At 34.9% G+C, this 26,932-nt stretch overlaps 17 protein-coding genes across 17 annotated transcripts; 10 read left to right on the plus strand and 7 right to left on the minus strand. All coding sequences in view use genetic code 12, as the record gives it.

The window, feature by feature from the left end:
- Positions 1-52: 52 nt before the first annotated feature.
- Positions 53-871, plus strand: PUP1 (proteasome core particle subunit beta 2; the record flags this gene model as incomplete). The annotated part of the gene is made up of 1 exon (XM_002546319.1): positions 53-871. The coding sequence occupies one exon, from the start codon at positions 53-55 to the stop codon at positions 869-871; it is 819 nt and encodes a 272-aa protein (XP_002546365.1).
- Positions 872-1,095: 224 nt separating this feature from the next.
- Positions 1,096-1,770, minus strand: CTRG_05844 (uncharacterized protein; the record flags this gene model as incomplete). Its single annotated transcript, XM_002546320.1, has 1 exon — positions 1,096-1,770. One exon carries the CDS (start codon positions 1,768-1,770, stop codon positions 1,096-1,098), a length of 675 nt encoding a protein of 224 aa, XP_002546366.1.
- A 3,066-nt stretch (positions 1,771-4,836) lies between these two features.
- On the plus strand, positions 4,837-5,199 carry CTRG_05845 (uncharacterized protein; the record flags this gene model as incomplete). The annotated part of the gene is made up of 1 exon (XM_002546321.1): positions 4,837-5,199. The coding sequence occupies one exon, from the start codon at positions 4,837-4,839 to the stop codon at positions 5,197-5,199; it is 363 nt and encodes a 120-aa protein (XP_002546367.1).
- Positions 5,200-6,113: 914 nt separating this feature from the next.
- On the plus strand, positions 6,114-6,593 carry CTRG_05846 (uncharacterized protein; the record flags this gene model as incomplete). Its single annotated transcript, XM_002546322.1, has 1 exon — positions 6,114-6,593. One exon carries the CDS (start codon positions 6,114-6,116, stop codon positions 6,591-6,593), a length of 480 nt encoding a protein of 159 aa, XP_002546368.1.
- Positions 6,594-7,751: 1,158 nt separating this feature from the next.
- On the minus strand, positions 7,752-8,414 carry CTRG_05847 (uncharacterized protein; the record flags this gene model as incomplete). Its single annotated transcript, XM_002546324.1, has 1 exon — positions 7,752-8,414. The coding sequence occupies one exon, from the start codon at positions 8,412-8,414 to the stop codon at positions 7,752-7,754; it is 663 nt and encodes a 220-aa protein (XP_002546370.1).
- CTRG_05848 (uncharacterized protein) lies at positions 7,768-8,421 on the plus strand (the record flags this gene model as incomplete). The annotated part of the gene is made up of 1 exon (XM_002546323.1): positions 7,768-8,421. One exon carries the CDS (start codon positions 7,768-7,770, stop codon positions 8,419-8,421), a length of 654 nt encoding a protein of 217 aa, XP_002546369.1.
- A 1,005-nt stretch (positions 8,422-9,426) lies between these two features.
- On the plus strand, positions 9,427-9,822 carry CTRG_05849 (uncharacterized protein; the record flags this gene model as incomplete). The annotated part of the gene is made up of 1 exon (XM_002546325.1): positions 9,427-9,822. One exon carries the CDS (start codon positions 9,427-9,429, stop codon positions 9,820-9,822), a length of 396 nt encoding a protein of 131 aa, XP_002546371.1.
- A 954-nt stretch (positions 9,823-10,776) lies between these two features.
- Positions 10,777-11,247, plus strand: CTRG_05850 (uncharacterized protein; the record flags this gene model as incomplete). Its single annotated transcript, XM_002546326.1, has 1 exon — positions 10,777-11,247. One exon carries the CDS (start codon positions 10,777-10,779, stop codon positions 11,245-11,247), a length of 471 nt encoding a protein of 156 aa, XP_002546372.1.
- Positions 11,248-12,225: 978 nt separating this feature from the next.
- CTRG_05851 (uncharacterized protein) lies at positions 12,226-12,516 on the plus strand (the record flags this gene model as incomplete). The annotated part of the gene is made up of 1 exon (XM_002546327.1): positions 12,226-12,516. One exon carries the CDS (start codon positions 12,226-12,228, stop codon positions 12,514-12,516), a length of 291 nt encoding a protein of 96 aa, XP_002546373.1.
- Positions 12,517-13,290: 774 nt separating this feature from the next.
- Positions 13,291-14,799, minus strand: HNM3 (Hnm3p; the record flags this gene model as incomplete). The annotated part of the gene is made up of 1 exon (XM_002546328.1): positions 13,291-14,799. The coding sequence occupies one exon, from the start codon at positions 14,797-14,799 to the stop codon at positions 13,291-13,293; it is 1,509 nt and encodes a 502-aa protein (XP_002546374.1).
- Positions 14,800-15,056: 257 nt separating this feature from the next.
- Positions 15,057-15,701, minus strand: CTRG_05853 (dethiobiotin synthase; the record flags this gene model as incomplete). The annotated part of the gene is made up of 1 exon (XM_002546329.1): positions 15,057-15,701. The coding sequence occupies one exon, from the start codon at positions 15,699-15,701 to the stop codon at positions 15,057-15,059; it is 645 nt and encodes a 214-aa protein (XP_002546375.1).
- A 401-nt stretch (positions 15,702-16,102) lies between these two features.
- Positions 16,103-17,404, plus strand: CTRG_05854 (adenosylmethionine-8-amino-7-oxononanoate transaminase; the record flags this gene model as incomplete). Its single annotated transcript, XM_002546330.1, has 1 exon — positions 16,103-17,404. The coding sequence occupies one exon, from the start codon at positions 16,103-16,105 to the stop codon at positions 17,402-17,404; it is 1,302 nt and encodes a 433-aa protein (XP_002546376.1).
- Positions 17,405-18,840: 1,436 nt separating this feature from the next.
- CTRG_05855 (uncharacterized protein) lies at positions 18,841-20,034 on the plus strand (the record flags this gene model as incomplete). Its single annotated transcript, XM_002546331.1, has 1 exon — positions 18,841-20,034. One exon carries the CDS (start codon positions 18,841-18,843, stop codon positions 20,032-20,034), a length of 1,194 nt encoding a protein of 397 aa, XP_002546377.1.
- Positions 20,035-20,115: 81 nt separating this feature from the next.
- Positions 20,116-21,417, minus strand: MSS51 (Mss51p; the record flags this gene model as incomplete). Its single annotated transcript, XM_002546332.1, has 1 exon — positions 20,116-21,417. The coding sequence occupies one exon, from the start codon at positions 21,415-21,417 to the stop codon at positions 20,116-20,118; it is 1,302 nt and encodes a 433-aa protein (XP_002546378.1).
- A 471-nt stretch (positions 21,418-21,888) lies between these two features.
- On the minus strand, positions 21,889-22,707 carry CTRG_05857 (uncharacterized protein; the record flags this gene model as incomplete). The annotated part of the gene is made up of 1 exon (XM_002546333.1): positions 21,889-22,707. The coding sequence occupies one exon, from the start codon at positions 22,705-22,707 to the stop codon at positions 21,889-21,891; it is 819 nt and encodes a 272-aa protein (XP_002546379.1).
- Positions 22,708-23,611: 904 nt separating this feature from the next.
- CTRG_05858 (uncharacterized protein) lies at positions 23,612-24,187 on the plus strand (the record flags this gene model as incomplete). Its single annotated transcript, XM_002546334.1, has 1 exon — positions 23,612-24,187. The coding sequence occupies one exon, from the start codon at positions 23,612-23,614 to the stop codon at positions 24,185-24,187; it is 576 nt and encodes a 191-aa protein (XP_002546380.1).
- A 755-nt stretch (positions 24,188-24,942) lies between these two features.
- Positions 24,943-26,865, minus strand: CTRG_05859 (uncharacterized protein; the record flags this gene model as incomplete). The annotated part of the gene is made up of 1 exon (XM_002546335.1): positions 24,943-26,865. The coding sequence occupies one exon, from the start codon at positions 26,863-26,865 to the stop codon at positions 24,943-24,945; it is 1,923 nt and encodes a 640-aa protein (XP_002546381.1).
- Positions 26,866-26,932: the final 67 nt, after the last annotated feature.

The raw sequence follows: 26,932 nt of genomic DNA on the forward strand, positions 1-26,932 counted from the left end.
CCCGAGAGTTTAATATTTATCAACAAGTATCATCTACAAGAAACAGAGACCAATGGTGGGATTAAATTTTGACAATTATCAAAGAAACGCATTCTTAACAACAAAGGGATTTGCCAATCCAAAGGCGACTTCCACAGGTACCACAATTGTTGGATGTAAATTCAAAAATGGAGTGGTTATCGCTGCCGATACCAGAGCTACTTCAGGACCAATAGTGGCAGATAAAAATTGTGAAAAATTACATAGATTGGCACCTAAAATTTGGTGTGCCGGGGCTGGTACAGCTGCCGATACCGAAATGGTTACTCAATTGATTGCATCTAATTTGGAACTACATGCATTATCTCAAAACAGACAACCAAGAGTTATTGCCGCTCTTACAATGTTGAAACAGCATTTATTCAAATACCAAGGACATTTGGGTGCATATTTGATTGTTGCTGGTGTTGATCCAACAGGAGCCCATTTGATGTCTGTTCAAGCCCATGGTTCTACTGACATTGCCAAATACCAAAGTTTGGGATCTGGTTCTTTGAATGCAATGGCTGTTTTGGAAACATATTTCAAAGAAGATATGACAAAGGAAGAAGCCATTAAATTATGTTCTGATGCCATCTTGGCTGGTGTTTGGAATGATTTGGGTTCTGGTTCCAATGTTGATGTTTGTGTTATGGAAGTTGGCAAAGATGCCGAATTGATGAGAACTTACATTACTCCAAATGTTAGAATCCAGAAATGTAAAGATTATAAGTTCCCAATTGGAACTACGGCAGTTTTAAATAAAAGCGTGTATGACATTTGTGATGTTGAAGAGTCCGTGGTTACTTTTGATGACAATGGTGACCAAATGGAAATTGATGCACAAGCTTAGGAATAGATTAGAAATAAGTATACGAATTTGATATTTTTTTTATTCAATTAAGATAATTGTAGAACTAAAACCATGTAAATAATTTTATATTTTGAACTAAACTCTAAATGCTATATAAGACTAGCTAAAACAAAAGGAGGGTATTAAAAACTATTTCGAAAATCAATCCTCGTTATACAGCTATACATGTAAACGACAAGAACTGTTTTCTAATAGCATCACGTTTATTTTTTGGAACTTTTTGGAGCCAAAATACCTCTGATAGGACTACTGATGGCTTTAGTAATAGAGTCAATGGTAGCAACACCTTGACCACCAATACCAGCATTACCATAAGTATTACCATTACCAAAGATACCAGCAGTAGCTTGGTTTTGATGTTGCAAGTCAGCACCAGTACCTGGGATGGCATTGTTGGATTTAGTTGGAGCAGAACTAGATGTTTGTCCAGAGGCTTGACCAGAAGTTTGACCGGAGGCTTGGCCAGAAGTCTCACCAGAGCCACCAGTGGAAACTTGGGCACTACCTTGAGCACCAGCATTTGGATCAACTTGGGCAGAACCAGAAGCAGAACCTTGTGGAGTTTGAGCACTACCAGAAATAACAACGAAACCATCTGGAGATGAAGAATCACCACTACCAGAAACAGATCCAGAAGCTTGAACTGAAGCACCAGCAGTAGCAGTACCATCCGCAGGAACTTGAACAGTTTGAGTAACTTGGCCAGAACCACCTTGTTCACATTCGACACATGTAGAACCAGAGCCAGTTGAGCCGGAACTAGAACCTGAACTGGAACCACCTCCGAGTAAACCACCACCCAAGAGGGCAGACAAACATGGAGCACCCATAGTGGTAGAGGCAGCAAGGGCAATAGCAGTAAGAACTTGGAACTTCATTGTGTAATAATTATTTTAATATAAGCGATTGAGATTAAAGTTGGGTTATGATTTTTTTTTAAAAACAAAAAGTAAAAAGAATACAATATAGGAAAAGGATTTGAATTATAGTTTTTTTTTAAAACAATAAATTGGAAAATTGGGATAGGTTTTATATGAGAGGTGAAACAAGGCAAACAATATATATATTAATTGTGATATACGGGTAACTCTTTAATTGTTACAGATTATAATGTGGCAGTAATTATTATTATTCTTTCTGAGTGTATGAAAAAGTTTTGTTTTTCACCGTTAATGGATATCAATTCCAGTTGCTAAATTTCATCGTGGAATGGTGTGTGAAGTTGTATGTGGCTGCCAAATTAGAAAATCTTTATTTCTCTCCCTCTCTCTTTTCTGTGGCAAAGCAAATGGTAACTTTTTCTTGGTAGGAATGTTGATTCAACAGTCTATGTATGGAGACAGAATAGTCTATGTTTTGTCAAACTTTACCTTATTTTCTTTGTAATTACAGTTAATTATGTGCAGAGAAGGCTTAGACTTGAGTGAGAGGGTTCAAGAGGCGCTCTAAATCGACCAACCTTAAAAGTAATGGGCGTAAATTATGGGGTAGTTTTCATAGTAACTGGGCTTAGTTATCGGATGGTGAAATGTACTCCCAAATAGCAGTCTCTAATGCGCCAAGGAATAAGTTGCCATGGTTGAAGCTTGAATTCGAAGATTTCTGGATATTTCTTGTCCTGAATATCAGTAAAATACTCATGATGAAGTAACTTAGCATGTGGTCTGAAACTTCCAATGACAATAGTTCAGTTTATCATTACAACAAAAATCAACATTCATTCTAGAATTTTATCTTTCCTGTATATTATTGTTACCTTTTTTGAAGTATGGCTTGAGTTATAGAAGTTCGCCGATCTAATACTCCAAAGCGATCTACATACGTTTTTTATTGTGTATGAAAAAGAATATGATCTACATTTCCAGTTATAACTAATAACCTTGTTTCGAGTCGCGCTAAATCCCTAAAAGGAGACAACTGAAGTACCAAAGGAGCATGTGTACCCCTGTTTCGATATTTCCAAGAGATCAATTACACTTTGGTTGAACTCGCAAATAACCGACCTGTCATTGCCACGAGGTTTTTTCTTGTTTTTTTATCAAGGTGTCGCCATACTTTCATCAACGTGTTTGCTTGCTCAAATGTTTGATTTTCTGGTTATATTTCACCAAATTCCTATTGGTGTGATTAAAGTCAATCAAATTTGATATTCGTTAGGTAATTGTCATTACGCCTGTCAAAATTTTCTCCAAGGAAGGCTTAAGTTTCATCTCGTAATTCGCAGTTCCGTTTTATGTTCCAACTGAACGCGATTCGCAACTTTAACATTCCCTGATCGCACAATTTTTATTTTGGTACTCGCGGTTGAGCGACACTAAAACGCAGACAGTGTTAACGCGATTAAAAATAATAATAATAAAAACAGACAAGAAACATATTGACAGAATGGAGGGGACAAGAAGACAGACACAACTGGGAAGTTTGGGATTGACAAGTTGAAGTTGAATATGATAATCAATTTTGGTATCTTCGTGTTCCTTGTTTTACCTCCATGGTATCTGTATGGTTGCAAAATATTTACTAATCTTGAAAAATCACAGTGAAGAATTTCTCGGCACAACTCCTTTTGTTTTACCGCACCCAAATTCTAATAATAGTAGGTATAACCGTTCCTTATGTGATAATTCCATATCTCTTGGCAAGTTTTCTGATTTAATTTTTGAAGATTCAAATCATGAAACTATGCCGAGTGGTAATGTGTTTCCCCAGGTACAAAGAACGTTATAAAAGAAGCAATAAATAACCTCAAAAAAAAGGTGTTACATTTCATAAAATATCACCCATAATACAACTTTTTAACACAAACCAACAAACTATTTATTCAAAATGAGATTTAACTACGCCTTAATTGCTGCTACCTTAGCTATTTACGCCCAAGCTGCTGCTGTCGACGGTGCTACCCATGCTGAAGTTGTTGCTAGAGCAGAAGGTGGTGCTCAACAAGAGGTTCCAACTGATATTGTTTCCCAAATTATTGGTGCCATTTCCCAAATCTTGGAAACTTCTTTTAGTGGAAGTGGTGCTATGCTTTCTAACTTGATTGGTTAAATTTCGTTAGTTGCTTGAATTTTATACTTAAATTTTATTATACCCAAGTGGATATCAATTATATATTCTTCGCTTCAATAAACAACTATTCTGAATTCAAAATAAGTACTGTAAGGCACCAATTTGTTAAGCAATTCAACATCTCTCATTGACAAGTCAGTCTGTCTTTTCTCCAAAGAATACAATATTTACAATGATTCAATCACGTTCAAATCTATTCGGATTACTAACATTTCAATCAGTAAAACCGATTACATATACTTCGTTTGTGAATGCTACCATATGACATGTAGATCTTTTCATTCTATTGCACCACTAGAAATTTTCTTGGTAACCCATAGTTAAGAAAAATAAATTGAACCAGTCATGTTTTTTCTTGTCATAGAATGATAAAACACAACCTCAATAAATTCTTCTGCAATTCTGTTTGACCTATTATTCTATCATCAACTTCGAGAAGGTATCGCTTCAATGGTAGTTTTAATCAGTGTGGTTGTAAAAACATGATTTCTAAGGACCCCTGAAAGCAGCAAATAAAGAGGCTTAGCTCATTTCTATAAGCGAGAAACTAATAATATGCTGCCAAAACCTAAGAATTAATTATTAGAAATTTCATCGTAAAGATAATCAAAATAGTAGATCCATTCTTCAGCATGGTAAGCTCAAACGAATATTTGCAAGAATACAAAAACTTTGAAAGATGAAAAATAATAATAACAAGGTCACTAATTATTGTTTCAGCTGAGCAACTGAAGTCTATGGATTGAATGAACAAACAACGTTTTTGAAACTATATAAAGAGGGAGCATTATTCATCATTTGGAGAAAATAAAAATTGTTGGAAAAGTTTTATTTATCATCACTTATCACGAATAACAAACTTTTTTACTGATACTATGAAATTCGCTACTTTATTTGCTGCTTCTGTTGCTATCTCTGCTGCCAACGCTACATTTCTCCCAGGCTTATTAGGTGGTAGTTCTGGTGGTTACGGAAGTTCTTCCGGTGGTTCGACTGTTGAAACTTCTTGTGGTGGTTCTGGTTCTGGCTCTGGTTCTTGTGGTTCAACCTCTGAACAATCATGTGAGCAACCTTGTGAACAACCTTGTGACACTACTGGAGGTTCTGCTGGTGGTTCTACTAGTACTCAAGAAGAAGTTCCTACTGATATCAAATCTCAAATTATTGGTGCTATTAGTCAAATGTTAGAAACTACTTTCAGTGGTAGTGGTGCTATGCTTTCTAACTTGATTGGTTAAGTTTATATAATCAATTCTTTATACCTTAAATTATATTTTTAATATATATCTAAATGGTTTCTCAATTACGAAGGTTCTTGTTTTTTTGCAACAATTAGCAGAGGTTATGTTCCTTGGGAATTGTCTTGACATTGTTTATTACCAAAACTAGCTTGTAGAACTAGAATTTGGTAGCATCTAGCAGCAACACATTTTCTGTCTGTATATAGATAAAAGTACAGATTTACACAACTATAACTGGGATTTGGTAATTTCGATATGAATCTCTGTATTTCTTTAATAATATGTCAAGAAACTGTTAATTGTAGAGCAACTGTTTTGACAAATAACTCTGACATCAAAACTTGGTTGACAACTTATACATAGGTTCACACTCACTGAAAAATGTCTAAATACAGAAAATATGGTTTATACACATTTATAGACTCATGCACCATCAAACCATCTTCACTCAGTGTCGTAATTCATTTTGCGACAGTCCAATTTTTTTTTGTGTCTGACATTAAACACATGGTAGCTCCCAAATACATCGCGCATCGAATTGTATGTAACCACCAGAAAGGAGACAAAACAATAGTGATGAGTTTATTTATTATAACATTCTTTGAGTGAAGTGTTATTATTTATAGATTATCATTAATTACTAAAACACAGTTGATTATTTGTTGGGTTGATATTATCGTTACCAGTCGAGGCTTATATGTTTGCATTAAGGACCAATATAGTGAGTGTGGTATTTAACTAGATACTGGAAAATCAATCTCGTTATCATATCGATCCATACACACTAAGCCATGTTAATCTATAAACGACCGCCTGAAAGGTAAGTTAGAAATGGTATAAAAAGGCATCCATTCATCATCTTTCGTAACCATTTTGTTGATATTTTCAAATCATCATCATAAACAATAACTATGAGATACTCTGCTTTATTGACTTCTGCAATCGCTTTATCTGCTGTCAACGCTACTTTCCTTCCATTTTTGTGTGGTGGTTCTGGTCTCGGTTCCCTCTTGGGTGGCTCTTCTGGTGGTTCTTCTGGTGGCTCTACATCAACTCCAACCCAAGCACCTCAAACTCCTTGTGAAGAAAGTGCTGCTCCAGCTCCACCACCTTGTGAAACTTCTACTGCAGCTGCACCTCCACCATGTGAAACCACACCAGCTTCAGAACCTCCTTGTGAGGAAGGTGGAAGTGGATCGTCAACACCAGCTGCTGAATCTCCTTGTGAAGAAGGTGCAAGTGGTTCTGCCACTTCAGCTACAAATGGAGAAGATTCTTCTTCTTCTGCTCCCCCAACTGACATGATGTCACAAATGATTGGTGGTCTTTCCAATATGTTGGAAACTGGCTTCAGTGGAAGTGGTTCTTTATTGCATAACTTGATTGGTTAAGCTAGAACGCATTTTATTTTTTATTTACATTATACCTTGATATTATCTACAATACAAATTCGTGATATTCTAATTTGTACTTTCTTTACTCTCTGCATTTTTCTTGGTCTTCTTGGCAACGGTAAAACAGTAATCATAACCTGAGCAAGTACTACCGTGGTGCTACAACTTTGAGGCAACTCAAAGCCATAATGTATTATATATTCGTACCTGGTTGGGGACCTTTCAAGGCTTTGAAAGTGTTGGTTGTAGCCGTTGAAGCTGTTTTCTTACGTTAGTTACAAACCAAGTCGTAGTTTTGCAGCACAAAATAATTATGTCCGAAACTCGCGTTTTTCGGTCTGCATGTCGCTTAACCTAATTTTCAATATTACAGAAATATCCTGTTTGATGCGACTACTGTGGTTATTCAACAGTCTATGAAGAAAAGTATTTCTGGATAGTACTATAATTGTTAGGTGAACATATGTTGTCATTTAAGCTTTTGAAAGGAGAGAGAGAAATGAATATACGCAACGGAGAAACTCCCTCCACATTGTTATATTTACACTAAAAATAGAAAATATGCGATTTGCAGATGATCTTCCATGTTGTCAAAATCCCACCAAGAAACATTCAAATTTCGACTTCAAAAATGATCGTTGATGGTGTATTTTTTCTTAGTTTGAGCCAAGACTTTAATGGCGATGACGAATATTATCACCTAAATGGGTTATAAAAGATATCAGCAATTACCACGGTCATAGAGAACCCAGATATTCAATATGTCAAATAAAATTTGTTATACATCCAATGGCCAATAGTTGAGTTTTAAAAAATAATTATAAGCCACGTTTTTACATTCCATTCTCAAGTGCTACACAAGAATGTCGATGGTCGTTTTTTTTTTATTTTTTATATTGTATGCGGTTCAGGAACAACCAGTGCGCGAAGTAATTGATCCGCGTAGACAAAAATATTCCATTCCTATGTTTACAACTATAGGTTCTAAACCCATAGCCATGGTCAAAATATATCATTCCAGGAACTCAGTATTGGTCCATAATGAGATTAGTATAAATATTCCAAAGCAGTTCAAAATATATTTTTCAGCCTTTTTTTTGAATCGGTTAATTATCAAGTTCTTCTCTATAGATCCACTACCACCAAATATTCGTATTAATTCGCTACTAAAATGAAATTCAATAACATTTTGACTATTACTTTAATTGCTTCAGGTTCTGTCCAAGCTGCTGTTATTCCACAACAAGCCAATGAACTTATTGCTAGAGAAGATTCATCCAACCCACTTTCAAGTATCTTGGGAGCAGTTACTGGAAGTTCTGCTTCTGCAACTGGTTCAGATGAAGCCGCTTCTTCAGACGTTCCAACCGATCCATTATCTAGTGTTATTGCTGCCATCTCCAATATCTTAGAGGGTTCATTTTCAGGATCTGGTGCCTTATTGCACAACACTATCGGTAAGAGAGAAGACGATTCATCTGTTCCAACTGATCCATTGTCATCTATTATTGCCGCTATTTCTAACGTATTGGAAGGTACCTTCTCAGGTTCTGGTGCATTATTGCATAATACTATTGGTAAGAGAGAAGATGATTCTTCTGATGCTCCAACTGACCCATTATCCAGTGTTATTGCTATGATTTCCAACATTTTAGAAGGAACATTTTCTGGTTCTGGGGCTTTGTTGCACAACACCATTGGTAAAAGAGAGGACGGCTCTGCTGCTCCAACTGATCCTTTATCTTCCATCATTGCTGCCATTTCTAATGTTTTGGAAGGTACTTTCTCAGGATCTGGTGCTTTGTTACACAACACCATCGGTTAAACTTGATATTGTTATTTAAAAAACTTTCTTCCTCTCTATTGTTATCACATGCTACGAGATGTCTACTTTTAGTTTATAGTTGTATTTGACGTTTTATTAGTACTGTCTTTAAATAATTGACTATAAAAATATATATTATTTTCATAAATATGAATTTTTGCAACATTTTTAACCAAACAAAAATTGTGTCTGGAAATTCAAGGCACCCACCGACTTGTACATTGTAGTTCGTCTCTCTCTACTTTCACAAATTAGAGAATACAAGTCCAGACACTTGTTAAAATTTGTAATCCATGTGGTAGAAACAAATGAGTGCAAATTCTTAATTAAAACGAATATTTTTCAATGGGCGTGGTGGTGAAGATTGTCGTGCCTCCGCATATCTTTAATTTTTGTTGTTTTTTTTTCTTAATTTGCAAATCATTTGGAAAAAAAAAACAAATAAAGTCATACAAAAAGTCCAATAAGTATTAGTGGTTGTTATTTCATCTTCCATTGAAATGTAAAACAACGGCTATTTTACAATGTTTGGTTTTTGCTTGACTATCAAGTCTTTTTTGTTGTAGAGCGTATAATGGCACATCTGTACTACTGGTCAGGTACCGAGACTTGAGCCAAGAATTAAAGCCAAGAACTAGGTATAATAAAGGGGACCATCTGATGAACAATTCTTGGTAACATTACAGATCAATTATGCTCTCTACAATTAATTAAGCCATCCCCTGAAATCCCCTTGTTTCAATCAGAATTAATTTGAGATTCAATCAATAATGTCAATCTTTTTGTTTGTGTTTCCATAAATTAGTTGCTGGAATTTGCGGTTTTACTAAATTCAGCGAAGTGAAACTTTCTCTTTATCTATAATATTTTACCAACAAAGAATAAATCCTCTACTTCGTGATTGAACCTCATTTTTGTAGTATATAAAGGTGGGTGAATATCCTAGATGTTTGGTTTCCCGGTTTACAAATTTATTCTTTCAACAATATCAAACAATCTATTAAAATGAAATACGGTGCTTTATTTGCAACTGCTTTTGCTATTTCCGCTGCTAATGCTACTTTCCTCCCAGGTTTGTTGGGTAGTTTGGGAGGTTCTTCAAGTGGCTCAACCTCTTCCAGTGGTGAAGGTTCTGCTCAACCATGTGACACTTCTGGTGAAGGTTCTGTTGAAACTGTTTACGTTTCTGGTTGTGAAACTGGTAACTGTGGTGGTGCTCAAGCTTCTACTGGTGGTACTGCCACTACCGGTGGTGAAGCTAGTGGTTCTTATGACCAATCTTCATCTTCTACTTCTGAAGTCCCAACTGATATGTTTTCACAAATGATTGGTGGTCTTTCCAGTCTTTTGGAAACCGGTTTCAGTGGTAGTGGTTCCTTGTTGCACAACTTGATTGGTTAAGAGTTGTCATTGACACATATTATATTTGTATACCCCCCTTTTTTTTTTTTTGTTATGTACATCTATAGTTAATGAGATGTTGATTATAATTGATAAATAGTATGGTCTAGATTCACTGTAATTGCTTCACGTGCCTTGATTTATAAGAGAATGTCGTGTACAAGGTACAAATACTTTTAGCCCTAGAAAAGAAAAAAAAAACGCTGTATGAAAATAAGTGAAATTTAAGTTTGTTAATATGAATTTACTCTTTTGGAAATAGGTTGATGAACTAGAAGCGTATAATATAGTGGCTTCGTCTATTTATTAAGCCTTGTTAGCATATAAAGTTCAACTTTGTTGGAGGCATAATTCGTCAAGAACTTTTGAAACTAGTATTCCAAGTTTACTTAGCATGTAGATAGCTGTAAGACATTTTTGCAACTGACCTCAAAACCACACAAAACGGAAAATTTCCCAAGACAAGAAAGTAATTGCAATGATGAAATCTAAGGGGAGGGATTAAAGGTACAACAGGTGGTTTATATTATAGAAATCAACCACAGGTACGTTTTATTTCATAGATGTTTTTACGTGTTTAGGGAAATTTCATACTTTTTAGACGCTGATCTAGATTGTAGAATTTTTTTTTCCTTTGGCAAAGCGATCTTGTAAATTACTGTTTTAGGAAAACAAGTGAAAAAAAAAAATGGAGTGTTGCGAAACAATGATGTTTTTAACTATTAAGGAAAAGAAGCTTTCACTATTCAATTATACACAGAAAAAGGGGAAAACGACCATTAATGATACCAGTCCTGGTATACAAGCATTATTCACAATATATAAGAAAAGAATAATATCCTGGTTTGTTCGGTTTTTGAAATTTTTTCTAATTTTTTTTATTTATTATTTTTTTTGTGTAGTTAGTTCATTTCCTTCGTTAATTATCGACTGTATCTTTGCTGGTATTCAACAATGAGATTAACTACTTTATTTGTCACTGTTTTTATTATAACTACAGCTAATGCTTCTTTCCTTTCCTGGGTCAGTTCAATTTGGTCATCATGGAGTGGTGGATCTTCAAGCACACCAGCTGTAACTTCAACTGCTACTGGTTCTTCTCCTGCAGAAACAACTGCTGCAAACCCAGGTGGTGATGACCTTGATTGTGATACTGATGATGACAATGATGATGATTATCCAACCACAACTACCGCTCCACCAGCAACCACTCAAACATCTCCACCAACTACTTTGACAACTAGTTATACTACCAGTGGAGGTGATGATGAAGGTGAACCGGGCGATGACGATGAATGTGACGACGATGTCCCAACTACTGACGGTGGAGATTCTGGTTCCGCAGCAACCACTTCAGCATCCACTGGAGGATCTTCTAGTGGTCTTTTCGGAAAAATTGTTTCTTGGATTAGTGGCTGGTTTTAGTTCTTTTCAACCTTGAAGTCTTTTGAATTCGGTTCCTTTTATTTCCATTCATATTACTTCTTATATTTAGATTCCCTAACGTTTTAGTTCTTTTTTATTTTCAGTTCGTCTACTATTTTTGCTATATATACTCTTAAACAAACTTTATAGTTCTACAGGTCAATTATACGAAGAGTTCTTTTTTTGCAATATACTAAAAAATACCATGATCACGTGAGAGGTTCCTATCAAAACTCGAAGGTAAAGATTTTCAAACTATGAGAATGATATTTACTAGTAAGTTCCAAATTCATTTGTAAAGGTGAATATTTTATTGGTTTGATTATATTTGGAATTGAATTTTATAAAGATTTGCATCGTGGAAAATGTTGCAAATCATTCACGGTTACTCCTTTCCCTGGTTCAGACAACCACCATTGGCTTACAAGTTTACTGTACCCTAAAAGCTCATCAACGCTTAGTCGATATCAATCAATATCACGAAATGAACCAACAGCATTGTTACAGACAGTAGATATCACATCTTGGTTATGATCGCGTCAATATCAATCATCCATCATCTATTGTTCCAATATGTTTTTTTTTTTGTTTGTTTGTTTGTTTTACATTCCGTAAAGATTCGCACCCACACATTCAAAGATCAAACTTAATCTTTAGGCCTCATCAAAAAATCATCAATAATGCAATACAAATCACCTTTTTAGTATCCACAATCAATTCCCCTTTCCAATAAGTCTCGCGTAAAAAATACCCAAAGCCAACATAACGATTACAATAATGTAAACGCCAACCACGGTACTTTTCCACTAATGTAAATACTGAGCTAAAACAAAACAGAAGATTATCTTTTCATTTCACTATCTGCCTATTTCAGATTCCTATATAAAGACTCAAGAATATTCTTCTAATTTTTTTTTCAATTATATTTGTTTTTTTTCTTGGTTCATCGATCATTCAATCATCATCGACATCATCAATATGAAATTTCAAGTTGTTACTGCTATTGCTTTTGCTGCTTCCATGGCTGTTGCTGCTCCATTAGAACAAAAACCAATGTTGGCTGCTACTAAAACCAAACGTGCTGGTAGTACTGGTGCTGAATTACAACACGAAAACCAAGCTACTGCTGGTTTATTTGGTAACGGTAACACTTATGGTAATGCTGGTATTGGTGGTTTCATCGATGCTACTATTGACTCCATTACTAAAGCTATCAGTAGTCCAGTTAGAGGTATCTTAGCTGGTGGTGGTATTTTGGGTGGTAACTAAGTTTAGTCATCTATGTGTAGTGTATCTTCTTCTCCCCCCCCCCCCGGCTGCTATGAATATAAAGTTTGATTGTATATACATAGTTGTATATCATTGGCGTTTTAAAATAAATGATTGTTTTTCTTAAAACTGTTAAAGATTGCACTTTTAGCATAGTGATCGTTGAGTCGTTTCTTGGCATAAGTGGGTACTTGTGTACATACGAATAGTTTAGTAAAATTGATTTTTAGCTATGAATTTATACGAATTTTGAGGGAAAATTTCGGATTTGCACCCGTAACTCTTTTTCATTTATAAAAACTATTTATGCATAAATTTGTCATTTTCCAAACAATTGAACATTTGTTAGTAAGAACAAATTGTATAGAGTATTCAGCATTACAAGTTTGCAACAGGTTCCAGTTTCGTTCATACGTTACTAAGATGCTTCTAACTGACAATCGCAATAGCAAACATTTTTTCGTGTACTCTGGCCTAAAAAGTTTTGCTTTTTGTAACCATGTCAAAATTGCCAGACAGCCAATCACAATAAGCCAGGATTCATCAGCTTAAATAGAACCAATAGTAACCAAATTCTGATATAAAATACAGATATTGGTCAGTTTTACACTTCTCAAAAGAGTATTGTTAATTTCGGTTAGAAACATATGGGAACTAAACGGACAATAATTCGCGTCACGGGAACAGAAATCACATGTTGCCAACTCATGTTTGATTATCACGTGAAACACTATATACGTAATTCTACTATATGAGTTTCTATGTTTTATAACACTATATTTCAGACTTATTTGCAATAAACCTTGATTTTCCATACAGAAACCAACAAATTATTACTGCTAAAATAGCTCCTCCATAAACTGCAGATACATAGTTCATGTTGGTACTTGTAACTGGTCTCACATAAGGAAAGGAAAGAAAAACCAAGCAAAATAAAGTCCACAAGATTGTCAAAATATTGGCAATATAACCAAGTTTGCCACACCAGAATGGACCATGAGCAAAACCTTTGTTTCGTACTCTCAAAAGAAGTAGAGCAGGGATAGAATAAGATAACAATAAAAGACATATACATCCAGTGATAATGGCATTGAAAGCTGTGGTAGAACCCATATAAATACATCCAATGGCAGCAACTAAAAAGGTTGAAAAGAAATGAGCATTCACTGGAAGTTTAGTACGAGGATGGATTTGTTTTAAGTATTTAGACCCAGGAAGTGCTTCTGATCCGGCCATTGTCCAACAAACCCTTGCCTGCCAGGCATGGGCTGAAATATTACAAATGATCCCAGTTAGAATAGTAAGAACTTCAAGGAATATAGCAGCACCTTTATTCCTAGTTGACTGATAGAAAATGGTTAAAAGGGGTAATGTAGACTCGACAACCTCGGAAATATCAGTGGCACAGAAAAAAATAGCCACAGAATAAGCAAATGCTGTAAGGAAACCCAAAACAACTGTACATATAACAGCACGAGGAATAAGCACTTTACCTGCTTTTACTCCCAAATCATCTACCATATGTACTGCTGAGTCTAAACCAGCAAAACACCAAATAGGACTAATCAAACCAATTATAAAAGATAGTGGCTTGTTGTTCCATCCTGTGATATTGGTGTAATCACTAAATACAAAATTCCCCAGATTATATTTTCCTGAAGAACATGCAAGGCAAGTTATCATAGTTACCACAAATCCAAGAAGTGAAATCCAAAGACCCGATGCAAAGATATGAGGCAAGTACCTACCCCAAATATTGAAAACTGAAAGTGCCAAGTTTATAGCTTCAAAAGTAACAAATGAGTGCCATCTTTTTATTTCAAAAGATGGATTGTTAAGAACATACAGAGAAAGAATTGAATTTGCAAGGGAGGAACTTACTGATGCACAGGTGAAAACACATCCAAAGTAACTGAACAATGCAGTTATAAATGCAAGCACTTTCCTGTAACGTTCAGGTGCCAATTGAAGAGTCCAATAATACTGACCAGCTGGGTTTGTATAAGCGGAAATCAATTCTCCCAAGGTGATAGCAACACATAAACTAAAGAAACCTGCAATCATCAAACCATAAATGATAATGATTGCACCACCTGAACCAATACTAGTCCCAAAAGAAGCTGAGACTCCTACCCATGAACAGGTCAATGAAAAACTAGCAGCAAAAAGTGACCACCACCCAAAATTCTTTTCTAATGATGGTTTAGATTGAGACTCTTTACTGTCTATGCTTTGTTCTAAACTTGCAATAGAATTGATTTTATCATCCCCATTGGTATTCATTTTCAATTCAGTAAATTAATGATAGGAAAATTGAAAGAAAAGAAAATAAAATTGAAAGAATTACCAAAAAAAAAAGTAGCTTACTCAAGGTGGTTTATATAAGCTTTGGATCCATGCATTAATTAATGGGCTCAGTTGGTGCAATACCCAGTTGCAAAATTCAACAAAATTTTTTTCTCACTTACTCAATATGACTACGAGTCATTGCGTATACAATGAGAAAAAAAAAATTGTTAAACGAGTCACCTGTGCATGATTCAATTTATTATTTCTATAGAATCTAAACTAGGTACGTATTTCAAGAGGCTAACAATGTCATTTGGCTTTGAATGAGGGATATTGGCAATAATCTTAATTCCTTTGGAAAACTTTTCGATTGCTTCAGCGTTATCTTTGTTGATTGGACCATTCATGACTACAAATACTTTATTTATGCCACGATTCTTTAAATGTTCCAAACTCAACAAAGTGTGATTGATGGTTCCCAAACCACTACGAGCAACTAAAATAACTGGAATATCAAGGTGCAAAATCAAATCTGTAGTAATCTCTGTTTCATTGATTGGAACAAATAACCCTCCTGCACCTTCGATGATCAATGGCTTTGAGCTATTCAAGTACTTTGGCGGAATCTTGATTTCACTAACTTCTATTTGTGGTTTATTTTCTTTCAAGGCTGCCCTCCATGGCGATAAAGGAATATCGAGTTCCACTTGAGGTCTTTCAAATCGATCTTCTGGGAAATTAGTCAATTGTTTCACAGTCTCAGTATCTCCTTGACACGATTCCAATCCTGTTTGAATGGGCTTCCAATAATTAGCATCCCAAGCCTTTGTCAACAACGCAGATACGAATGTCTTTCCAACATCAGTATCTGTACCTGTGATAAATACTGCTTTCATTTTTAGGTCTCAAAGTAGGTAAAACAAGTACACCAAAAATAATATTCAATAAAAGTTGTGATAAATTTATTCTATTTCTTTTCAAGATTTTGTTGAGAAATATTATTTATCTGTGTAAGTAATTTACTCTAAATCATCGTGGCGTTTGTCTTTTATATCACCGAATTTGAGTCTGCTCTAAACAAAACAAATATAAGCAACACAAAATACATCTTTTTCTATAGACCACTGAGCGAATTTTTCATCGGTTTAACTTTTAGACCCTGACTCGTAGTCACCGTGCGACAATTGTTGGGTATTGTCGAAGCAAAATAATAATAAAAAAAAGTTACATATAAATTCCTTCAATTGCAAAAAAAAAAAAATACAACCTTTCAAAAATATTTTAACCAAATTCAAAAATGAGTCTGATAATTCTAAATGACAAGGACTTTGACAAGAAACATATTTGGCATCCATATTCGTCTATGACGAAGCCACTTCCATGCTACCACGTAAAGTCAGCTTCTGGTGTTCGTTTACACCTTGACTCTGGTGAGTCATTGATTGATGGAATGTCTTCATGGTGGTGTGCAATTCATGGATACAATAACAAAGATTTAAATGATGCTTTGGTAAAGCAAATAAACATCATGTCACATGTGATGTTTGGAGGTATAACACATGATCTGGCAATTCAATTGTGCAGATACTTAGTTGAATTGACAAATCCCAAATTAGAGTGCGTCTTTTTATGTGATAGTGGGTCGGTATCTGTTGAAGTAGCGTTGAAACAGGCCATTCAGTACTGGGATTCCAAAGGACAACCTGAAAAGAAGAAGTTCTTAACTATCAAGAGAGGTTATCATGGTGATACATTTGGACCAATGTTTGTCAGTGACCCAGAGAATTCAATGCATACCATTTACACCAGTTATGGTCCAGATAATATATTTGCAGAGGCACCAAAAATAAGGTTTGATGAAGAATGGGATGATACTGATATTGAAGATTTCGAGAAAAAAATACAGCAAAATCATAAGATCATTGCAGCTGTTATCTTGGAACCTATACTTCAGGGGGCAGGAGGAATGCGTATGTACCACCCAGAGTATTTGAAAAGAGTTCGTGAACTTTGTGATAAGTATGATGTTTTGCTTATATTAGACGAGATAGCCACTGGCTTTGGAAGAACTGGCAAACTATTTGCTCAGGAACATGCTGGCATCTGCCCAGATATCATGTGTGTTGGAAAAGCTATAACTGGAGGGTATATGACTTTGGCTGCTGTTATTTCAACAAGAAATGTAGCAGATGTCATTAGCGGTGGCCGAACCGGTTGCTTCATGCATGGACCGACATTTATGGGTAATCCAGCTGCTTGTGCTGTAAGTGTTCGTAACTTGGAGATTATCAAAACCGGTGTCTGGAAATCTCAAGTCGATAACATTCAAAAGATATTACAAAAGAAATTCAAACCGTTGATGAAATCAGGTCACAAAAAGATCAAAGAAATTCGTGTACTTGGTGCTGTGGGAGTGATTGAAATGAATAACCCAATTGATGTTGCATTATATCAAAAAAGGTTTGTCGAATTAGGTGTTTGGGTTCGTCCTTTTGGGAAATTGTTGTATATAATGCCACCATATATCATTAGTGAAGAGGATTTAAATCAACTTGTTGATTCTTTGATAAGTGTTGCCACAGATGAATCTCTCCCTTAGAGAATAGTACATTATCACAAGTTGTATGTAATAAGGAGTTTTGGAGGAAAACAATAGAAAACTTATCCCATGGATTTTTTTAATAAACATCACTTGTATTTATCACCATCTTACATAACCAAGTCCACTCTTTTCATAACTCACAATGTGTCTATATCTTTTTGTTCTTTAAGTTTGCAGCAACATATTTGGCTCGGCCGATAGGATTTTGTTTTTACGCTTCTGTGTGCCGTTGTGTTCAGCGAACAAACAAATTGAATTGAAAATCAGCTCATAATTTTTTTCTGTTTCTTTCAGTCTCTTGTTCTTTCCTTCGCCCCACGAATTTCAGATGGATTCAACATTCCAGAATACAGATTTCTGGTGATTTGCAATTAGTAAGCTAGTCATCCTTATTGAATGCATCGAATGATCCATCATTAATCAATACAATTAAATGCACCCCACTCTTGTAAAATTGTAATCCCTGTTATGGGATTCTCCAAACCGGCCACGAATCAACAAGCCATAACCCAGAAGGAAAGAAAGAGAACAATGGAAAAAGAAAACTTCGTAACTTAAATATTTCGTAAATTATATAAGGAAGACCATTAAGTTATTAGTGATGCAATTTTAAACATACTACAGTCGTCAATTTTTTTAGTGCAAAACGCAGGTATAGTATGATTTGTTCTTTGAATTTACCAAGATAAAGTAATGATAATTAAAAAAAAGCCACTTCATCCCCCCCTCCTCCTCATCATGTTCTAACCAACAGGAATATTCATTCAACAAAAACCATCAGCCGATTTTTTTTTTGTTTCTTCGCAACCAAACGTTTTTGTATTTTGCCTTATCACCAGAAAGTACAAAAGAGGACACATACAAAATATGCATAGAATATTACTAAACTGGCTACGTCAGAAATAAGCTCAGTTTGTTCTAGAATACTATGTAGATGTACAGTAATATTATTTTTCATTTGAGTCGAACTCATCGCCAATCATTATAGGGTTCGTTCATTCTTGTTACTTTTTAAGCCGGAGGTCAACCGTCAACAATATACGACGAGTACCAACACATTGAGCTGATTCCTTACAAGTCTTCCCAATTGGTGCTAGAATAAAGTCATTGAATTTGTCAAATAACTAAATACGTGTTATCAATGTTAGTTTAACAGGGTAGCTATTTACTATTTTATTTTTTTTTTTTTTTGTTCTCATGCATAAGCGTTTGAATTCCAGGGCAAATTTATCAGCTGATGATTTTTCAGCAATGACAATTTGAATTTTGGACCCCTATTCACCGGAATGGCCTTGATAATGAAATATATAGAGGAATGATTCACTGAATGTTTCCAAAATAAAATCTTTATAGTATGAGGGGGGAAATATTCATCCAGTTTAATTGAAACAAATAATCTTTTAACCTACATTTGCAACAATTTTCTATTGATCATGTCGAGATATTTTGAAACAAAGCCATTAACTGCTAGACAAATTGAAATAATCCACCAATCCATTCCTATTCTCGAGCTGCTTGATATTCGATTAGGTGAAAAGTTTTATAAAAGAGTAGTTAGAAGATATGATAACCTTAAACCGTATTTCAATGAAACAAATACTAAATTATTACGACAACCTCGTGCATTTGCGTATACAATTTTAATGTATGCTAAATATATTGAAGATTTGAGTCCACTACAAGAACTACTAAACAGAATCATATCAAGACATATTGGATTGCAAGTTAAACCAGAACAATATCCTTTACTTGGAGAAGTTTTCATAGAAACAATGGCTGATTTATTCCCACCAGGAGTTGCTGATGATGAATTTAAAGAAGCTTGGGCAACAGCTTATGGTAATTTATCCAATATGTTGATTGAAGCTGAAAGAGTTGAATATGCAAAGAAAGCTTGGGATGGTTTCAAAGAATTTAGAGTTACTAAATTCAACGTTGAGTGTTGTGATACAAAATCAATTTTTATTACACCAATTGATGGTAAACCTATTCCTAAACCAAGAAGAGGTCAATATTTATGTATGAGATGGCATCTTCCCAATGAAAAATTAGAAAAAACAAGAATATATTCAATTTCGGAATTTCCAAAGGAGAACGAGTATAGATTAACTGTTAGACATATTCCGGGGGGACAAGTTTCTGGATATATTCATAATCAATTACAAGTTGGCGATGTGGTTTATGCTGGGCCACCATGTGGTGATTGTTGTTATGAAAGTCGCAAAAGTGATATGGTAGTATTAGCTGGTGGTAATGGAATTGCAGCATTGATGCCAGTTATAGAAGCAGGTTTACAAGAATGCAGAAATGTGAAACTATTATTTTCAAATCGTTCTACTGATTCAAGATCATTTGGTGAATTATTAAGAACATACAAGAAAACATATGGTGATAGATTTGAGGTTGTGGAATTTTTATCTCGTGGTAGAGCAGTTGATCCAGTTGGTCAATATTATAGAAGATCATTGACTTTGGAAGATTTAGATTTCATCACTGCTGAACACGATGTGTATCTCATTGGTCCAAGAAGTTATATGATTATGATTGATGATTATTTATCACGAAGAAATATTCCATTCAAAATGGACTACTATGGTCCAACGGAACTTAATTACCGGTTGGAGTAGAGGTCCTAGTTTACAACAAAATTAACATAATTTTGTAGTCTTTATTGATTAGAACTAACTATTTACATGAATTAAAAATATCTACACGTCTATGTAGTATCTCTTACCTCTGATACCGAACAATTGATTGTTCAATTGTAATGGATTTGTTGGATCGGTATTCATGAGATCGTATTTTGTACAAGAAAATGGATTTTCACACTCGTGCATCAAGATATCAAGGTCTTCAGAGAATTTCTCAGTAACCCATTTGTAATTCTTTGTAGAGTCTTCTTTATTATATCCAGTAATGAAAATAGGACACTTGGTTTCTAATAAAGTGGCAATGGTCTTTTCCCAATGGATGGAATCTACTGAGTTGAAGTTTGGATGGAACAAGAAGAAACAGTCCAAGTATGGATCAAATGGATATAAATCACCCATGGCAAATACATCTTCCCAATACATGGTTTGTTTATGTACAGAAATTTGTGGATCAAATCTTTCAACCAAAGCTCTACCATTGGAGTTGTCAATCTTGCTGAATTTCATAGTCTTTCTATCATAGTGTGCTTCTGGTCCAATGAGGTGAATTTCAAATTCTGTATTTGGGAATAAGTAACCCATTTGCTTCCAAACATATCCTGGAAGTAATGATTCCATCTTTGGACCAATGATGAATAATCTCATTGGTCTTTCTTTATAAATAGTTTCATCATCTTCTTCAGATGAATTGTTGGCAGTACCAGAGCTCTTACCGAGTTGTGGTGGATACAAAGAATATTTCAAAGCACCCAATGATTTGGCACCTTCAAGAGTTAAAGGTCCCTTTGGTTCCAAAAGAAATGGAGTATGTTTGAATAAAAGTGATGAAATTGTGGTTGGATAAGTCATGACTTTTGTAGCTGCTGCCAAATTGAATTCATCATTCATTGGTGGGAAATCTCTGGTATAGAAAAAGGAATCCCAGTTACTTAAATTTACCAAGAAATCTCTTTCTTGTGCTTTTGGGAATACAAATTCAGTGAATTGTCTACCAGATCTTAAATCATGTTCATAAAGATTAACTTTTTTTAATTTTTCATATTTCTTCAATTCATGATACTCTTTATCTTGTTCCCAAGCTTCTTTAGAATGATGTGTTGGGATACCCGAATATGGACAAACAAAATTGACTGGTTTATGAGTAACTGGACATAACGCCTTGGCTCTAATTAATGCAGCTCTTTCACGTATGTCTTCATATGGAGACTCATCCCAGTTATATACTGGACGTTCTTTTTCCTTATTCTTGGAATCATCCATACCCAACACCTTCCAAAATAATGACATATTTCTTGTGGCTGAAGCGGTAATGGATGACTTGGCAGTAATCCTTGGTAGAATGTGACTGGTCGATATCATTAATGCTATACGATGTTGATGTTGTCTCCTGAACTGGATTTCGATAAACTATTGATTAATAAGTGAATGGACAAATATTATATTGGACAACTGAAGAGATCAAATTAAGCCAATTTCTGTCTTTATTAATGGGAACAGATGATATCAAACAAAAAAGATAATGGTTTGCAAACACAGACACACCGGAACACGGGTTTATTATTGTTCTAAGAAAATTTTTCTTTTGTTTGGTGATCTTTTTTCTTTTCTTTTAACATTTTCCATTGCTAACTTGAACAAAGCGAGGAGGTGCATATATTTTCAAAGTCCATTAAATTTATTAAGGGACTGCACATAACCCCAAAGACAAATTCCTTAAAACGGTGATACTAACAAACTATTACAGATGAACTTACAGTAGAGGTTAAATATTTCAGTTCATAATCATCTATTAATAATATTTACAGGAAATGATGGTGGTATCACCTCCAATTAGGCAAATATTTGTGTACATACTATGTCCATCACATGCTCTCTTTCAACATTCAATTTGCAAAGATTCGGGATATTGATTACCATATCATATTGACATGTTTTGATTTCTCTGATTTCCAATATCTCAATTTTGGTATTACTTAAATCACAGACATATTTGATGGATAATTTTCTAGGTTGTCCAGTAAGATCACAAATTTCACCTTCTAGTTTATGACTATATCCTTCATTGACGGAAAATTCTCGTGTATCAAGTTTAAGTTTAGGTTCGTAAATAGCCTGATTAGATATTTTGGTAACTTTCAGATTAAATCGTTCACTTCCTGGAAATCTTCCCAAGACATATACATGATTTGGGTGATTTGGTTTATGGCTAGCTTTCAAGAAATCATCCAAATCTTCATGAAATTGCATGATTTTATCACCATAACAATATCCAATAGTCCAATAATTACCAAGTATTCCAAATGCATATAAACATTTATCTTGGTCAAAAGATTCAGCAATCAATTCAACTGCTTGTTCTTTCAAATCATGCAAAGTTGTTCTAGGTTCATTTGAATCCAAGGAAAATTGATCTTGTCCTGGTAAGTTGCATAAATATGATGTTATATTGTTATTATCTTGATTACCAATTGATAAGATTTCAAAATGGTCCTTATCTGAATCCCATATTTCGAGAGCCACGTCACGAGTTAGATTACTTTCATGGAACACGATTCTATTCTTAGGTCTTTCGGTTTCTGCTGCCGTGACAAAGGATTTTTGGAAGTTGAAAAATGAAATTGTTAATATTAGTAATGTTGTCCAATTCATATCATGTGGTGTGAGTTAAAGTAGCAATCGTAGTAATAATCCACACAGAGATTATCATTGGTATCCCAAGTGTGTATGAATTTTTTCTCCAATCCCCCCCCCCCCCCCCCCCCGTTTGTTGATAGAACAGGAATTAAATTTCGCACGACCCAGAAAGACTTTTAGCATCTGAATTCACCCATAACAATGCATATATTATTCCAATTCCTATTCATAGCTGGTTGATTATTAATACCAGTCAATATAAATAAACTGTGTTTCCGGTATGCACTATGTTGTGTATTCAAATTTTTGCTCAAAGATAAGTAAATTCTTTGGTTGGGTAGTCCCAAATGGATTTTATTATTTTTCATTTGACAATAGGCTATTACTGGAAGAAATGGATTAAGCAAAACAACGGTGGAGTACCTTGCTACTTATTGTTGTAAAGACCCTAGCAAATTTTGAGTTATCACACACTTCAAATGTAGTTGTGATATTTTAGACGTTTCGACCTTATTAAGGAGCTACCGAATTAAAGGGTTTTCTCACGAATTAAATAATTCCATAGTATCATAGTGAACCAATCAACATCTTCACATTAATAAATTGGTATTAAAGCAATAGTGACTCAAAAGGGACCAATTTCGTTGGAATTATCAATTTCCTTAAGGCGGTTATACCAACAATAGAATCCTGAGTTGTAATTATAACAAGAATGAAAAAAAAAATATCACAAATCTCAATACACACACACACTAAAAACACACACACACATACACACACCATGTTCCAAAAATAATCCACATTATAGACACTTTTCCTAGAAACCAAACAGAATAAAAGGCAGTGTAATTTCCCCTACCATCAGAGATTTTTCTTCTTTTGAGTTGTTCATCAACACATTCGCTTTTGCTCATAGACAATGAAATTCTCCACAACTATTTCTTGCGCTATTTTGTTTGCAGCCACTGTTTCTGCTGGTTTGATTGATACCGTCACCACAACCCAAAAAACAATTGTTACTATCACTGATACCGATTGTGAAACCAAGGGTACTGATTGTCCAAAACATAAAACCAAGCCAATCTCTACTACTCCTGTAACTACTCCAGTCACTACTCCTGCAACTACTCCTGTAACTACTCCAGTCACTACTCCTGCAACTACTTCTGCAACTACTCCAGTTACTACTCCAGTTACTACTCCAGTTACTACTCCAGTTACTACTCCAGTTACTACTCCTGCAACTACTCCAGTTACTACTCCTGCTACCACAATCACGGATGAAATTATTTCAATTCCCCATGTCAGTCAAGAAACTGACGAAGGTCCAGGTTTCACCATCTTGCCATTAGGTGGTGGTAATGGTAACTCCTCCATTGCAACTGGTAGAACTCCTCCAGTTGTCACTTTTGTCGGTGCTGGCTCTTCCAATAAGAATGTTCATACTGGTGCATTTGCTTTAGCTGTTGGTGGTGCTATTGCTTTGTTGATGTAAATCCAACAGAACGATATTTTACATCATTTCATACTACGTTGCTTTTCAAATTCTTCGACTTTCTTTTTTATTACTTTATTATTTGTTTTTCCATAGAGATTCAATATAAACACATTTCCGAGCGGATTTATGAAATTTAAATCCAAACGCGCACGTAAGAAATAGAAAATAAAAAGTTAATCAATGGATTCAATATTTCATTTCTCTCCTTACATTATGAGATTAACTGATGAAAGTAAAGCATTCTATTTTGGAGTATATTCTGTAGTACGACAAATTCCATATGGATATGTTACAAATTATGGTATGTAATTACTAAACAAAGAATCACTTATCTTGTTTTATTTTGATTACTAACAATTTTATTGAAAGGACATATTGCTTTATTATTGGACAAACCTGAAAATTCAAGACAAGTAGGTAATGCATTAAAAAAAGAATCATACATTATTCCAAAATTAAATGAAAACTTGTCAAAAGATCACCCCGATTATATTGATCTTGATACATTACCTTGGTGGAGAGTAATACTGAAAAGTGGTAAAATTTCCCCACGAGAAGCAAATGGACAGTTTGAACAAGCTGAATTATTACGTCGTGAGAATGTCCAGGTACTGGAAGGACTTTTTGTAGATTTAGAACAATATGGATGGTTTCCAGATCAAGTTGATTATTAAAGAGTGAAATATATAATTGATAAAGTCTTTATTATAATTCATAAATATATACATATACGATACAGAGGTGCATGAGGATTACACTGTTCGTGCATTCATTTTGTTGCCATTGGTTTTTTTTCGAGATGGAGGTTTTTTATTCCTTCCTGATGTTTTCATCTCCTTTTGAACTCGTTTGGACTCTTCTTCCCACCATTTGGCAAATGATTCTTGCATCATTACATCGGCTAATGATGGTGTTGGAGAAGTTGAAGTAGGCGCTGAAATTGGTGATATTGTTTTCTTTTCAGGTGGGGAGTGTTTTGGAATAGATCGGGATGATCCAAGAACAGGTAAATCTTTAATTTTCAGATTGATAGATGGTGAAACCTTGGAGCTTTGGAGGGACCATGGAGAAGCCTTAGAAGAATCTTTAGAATTCATAGTACTTGTATTATTTTCAGCAGCAGCAGCAGCAGCAGAAGCAGCGGCCAAACGTTTACGCTCCTTTTGAGATACTTTGGCAACTGGACCAATTTTCATTTTTTGTACTTTTGGTTTTGACAATGTGGGTTGCACCTCGAATGTAACATTACCTGTCGGTGTTGATGATCTCGTGGAAGCTTCTGATTCCAAAACTGCCGATTTAGTTGCCCAGTTGGAAAATGGACTAAGACCAGCAGTTGCAACATCACCAGTGTGACCAACTGAAGTATGACTTTTTGTAAGTGTTTCTGATTTAGTGTTGGATAAAATTGGTTCTGAATTTGGTGGTGGGGATTTCTGTTTTGATTTTTTACCAACAACAGTAAAACCATCATGATCATCAATAACTTCTTGAATCAAAGCTTCTTCAACCCTTTCTTTGATTAAACCTTGTCTAAAGTCAACGATATCATTCTTGATAGTGGAACTCTTTCTTGATCTACGCTTCTTGACCACAGCCTTTGGTTTCAATATTTCAGAATAGATATTATCAATCAATGGTTCAAATGATGAAAATCCCTTTCGATCACTCATAAAATGTTCATTGTAGGTATTAGATTCATGGATAAATTCAGCTACCAAATCAGAACTAGATTCAAAGAAACAATCATTATATGGTTTGTGGTCAACCAATTTGCAATTGCTTAAATATTGAAATTCAGTCTCAACTTTATTCAAGATGTCCAGTGGCATGCCAGTGAAACCAGAATCAAATATCAAAACTTCTAAATTGTTATACATGTACCAACAACAGTTTTTGAAAATCATGTCGCAAGACAAATACTGTGAATGAATTGTAAGAGGAACAACATTTTCTAAACTTATCAATTCACAAATAGCAACGGAAAGTGAACACTTGAGCAGGAATAATAAAAGTTCGTCACAAATTTCAATAAGTTGTAGAACCTCATCAATGAAAACATCTCGATCTGTGGTTTTACCAATGAAATAATCCAAAAGGTTCTCATTACTTATACCATACAAGTGTCTTAATATAATGGTCATTTGAAACTTGGACAATCCAGTGAAATCGAGTTCCTTATCTTGTTGTATATCATCCCATCTCTCAGAAAACATGGTTTCAAAAAACGCCGATCTGGACTTTAGTATATAGGAATAAGCACGAAGATTACCATCGTTTAATTTTAAAACCACATCACCTTCCGATTTCAAAAGTAGTTCTCCAAATGCTTCAACCACTGAATCCTTACTATGGCTGATATCAAACAAATTGCAAAGCGAATTATATTGGTCATTAACCAACTTCATACGTTCTTGAAGTTTATGACGTGAACCGTAATGATGTGCAATATCAAGTTTAATACCCGTGTAGACGCTGTGGAGGACCAACAATACAGAAAACAGTTGAATCTCTGTAAGAACATTTATAGTTGATTTTTCTGGTACCCATACAGCTTTAAAATTGTCGGCAATTAATACCTCATTCACATCATTGAGATCGAATAGTTTTTGGAATACGGGTGAGCGTGAAGCAAGTATTTGCTTGTGAAAACCAAATCTAATATCTGGAATCATCTCAAACTCAACAAAAGCGTTATATCCTTTGTCACTGACATTTACATTATCTTTCAGGAATGTGAGT

This window comes from Candida tropicalis (assembly GCF_000006335.3).
Source record: "Candida tropicalis MYA-3404 genomic scaffold supercont3.10, whole genome shotgun sequence".
NCBI classification, from domain to species: domain Eukaryota; kingdom Fungi; phylum Ascomycota; class Pichiomycetes; order Serinales; family Debaryomycetaceae; genus Candida; species Candida tropicalis.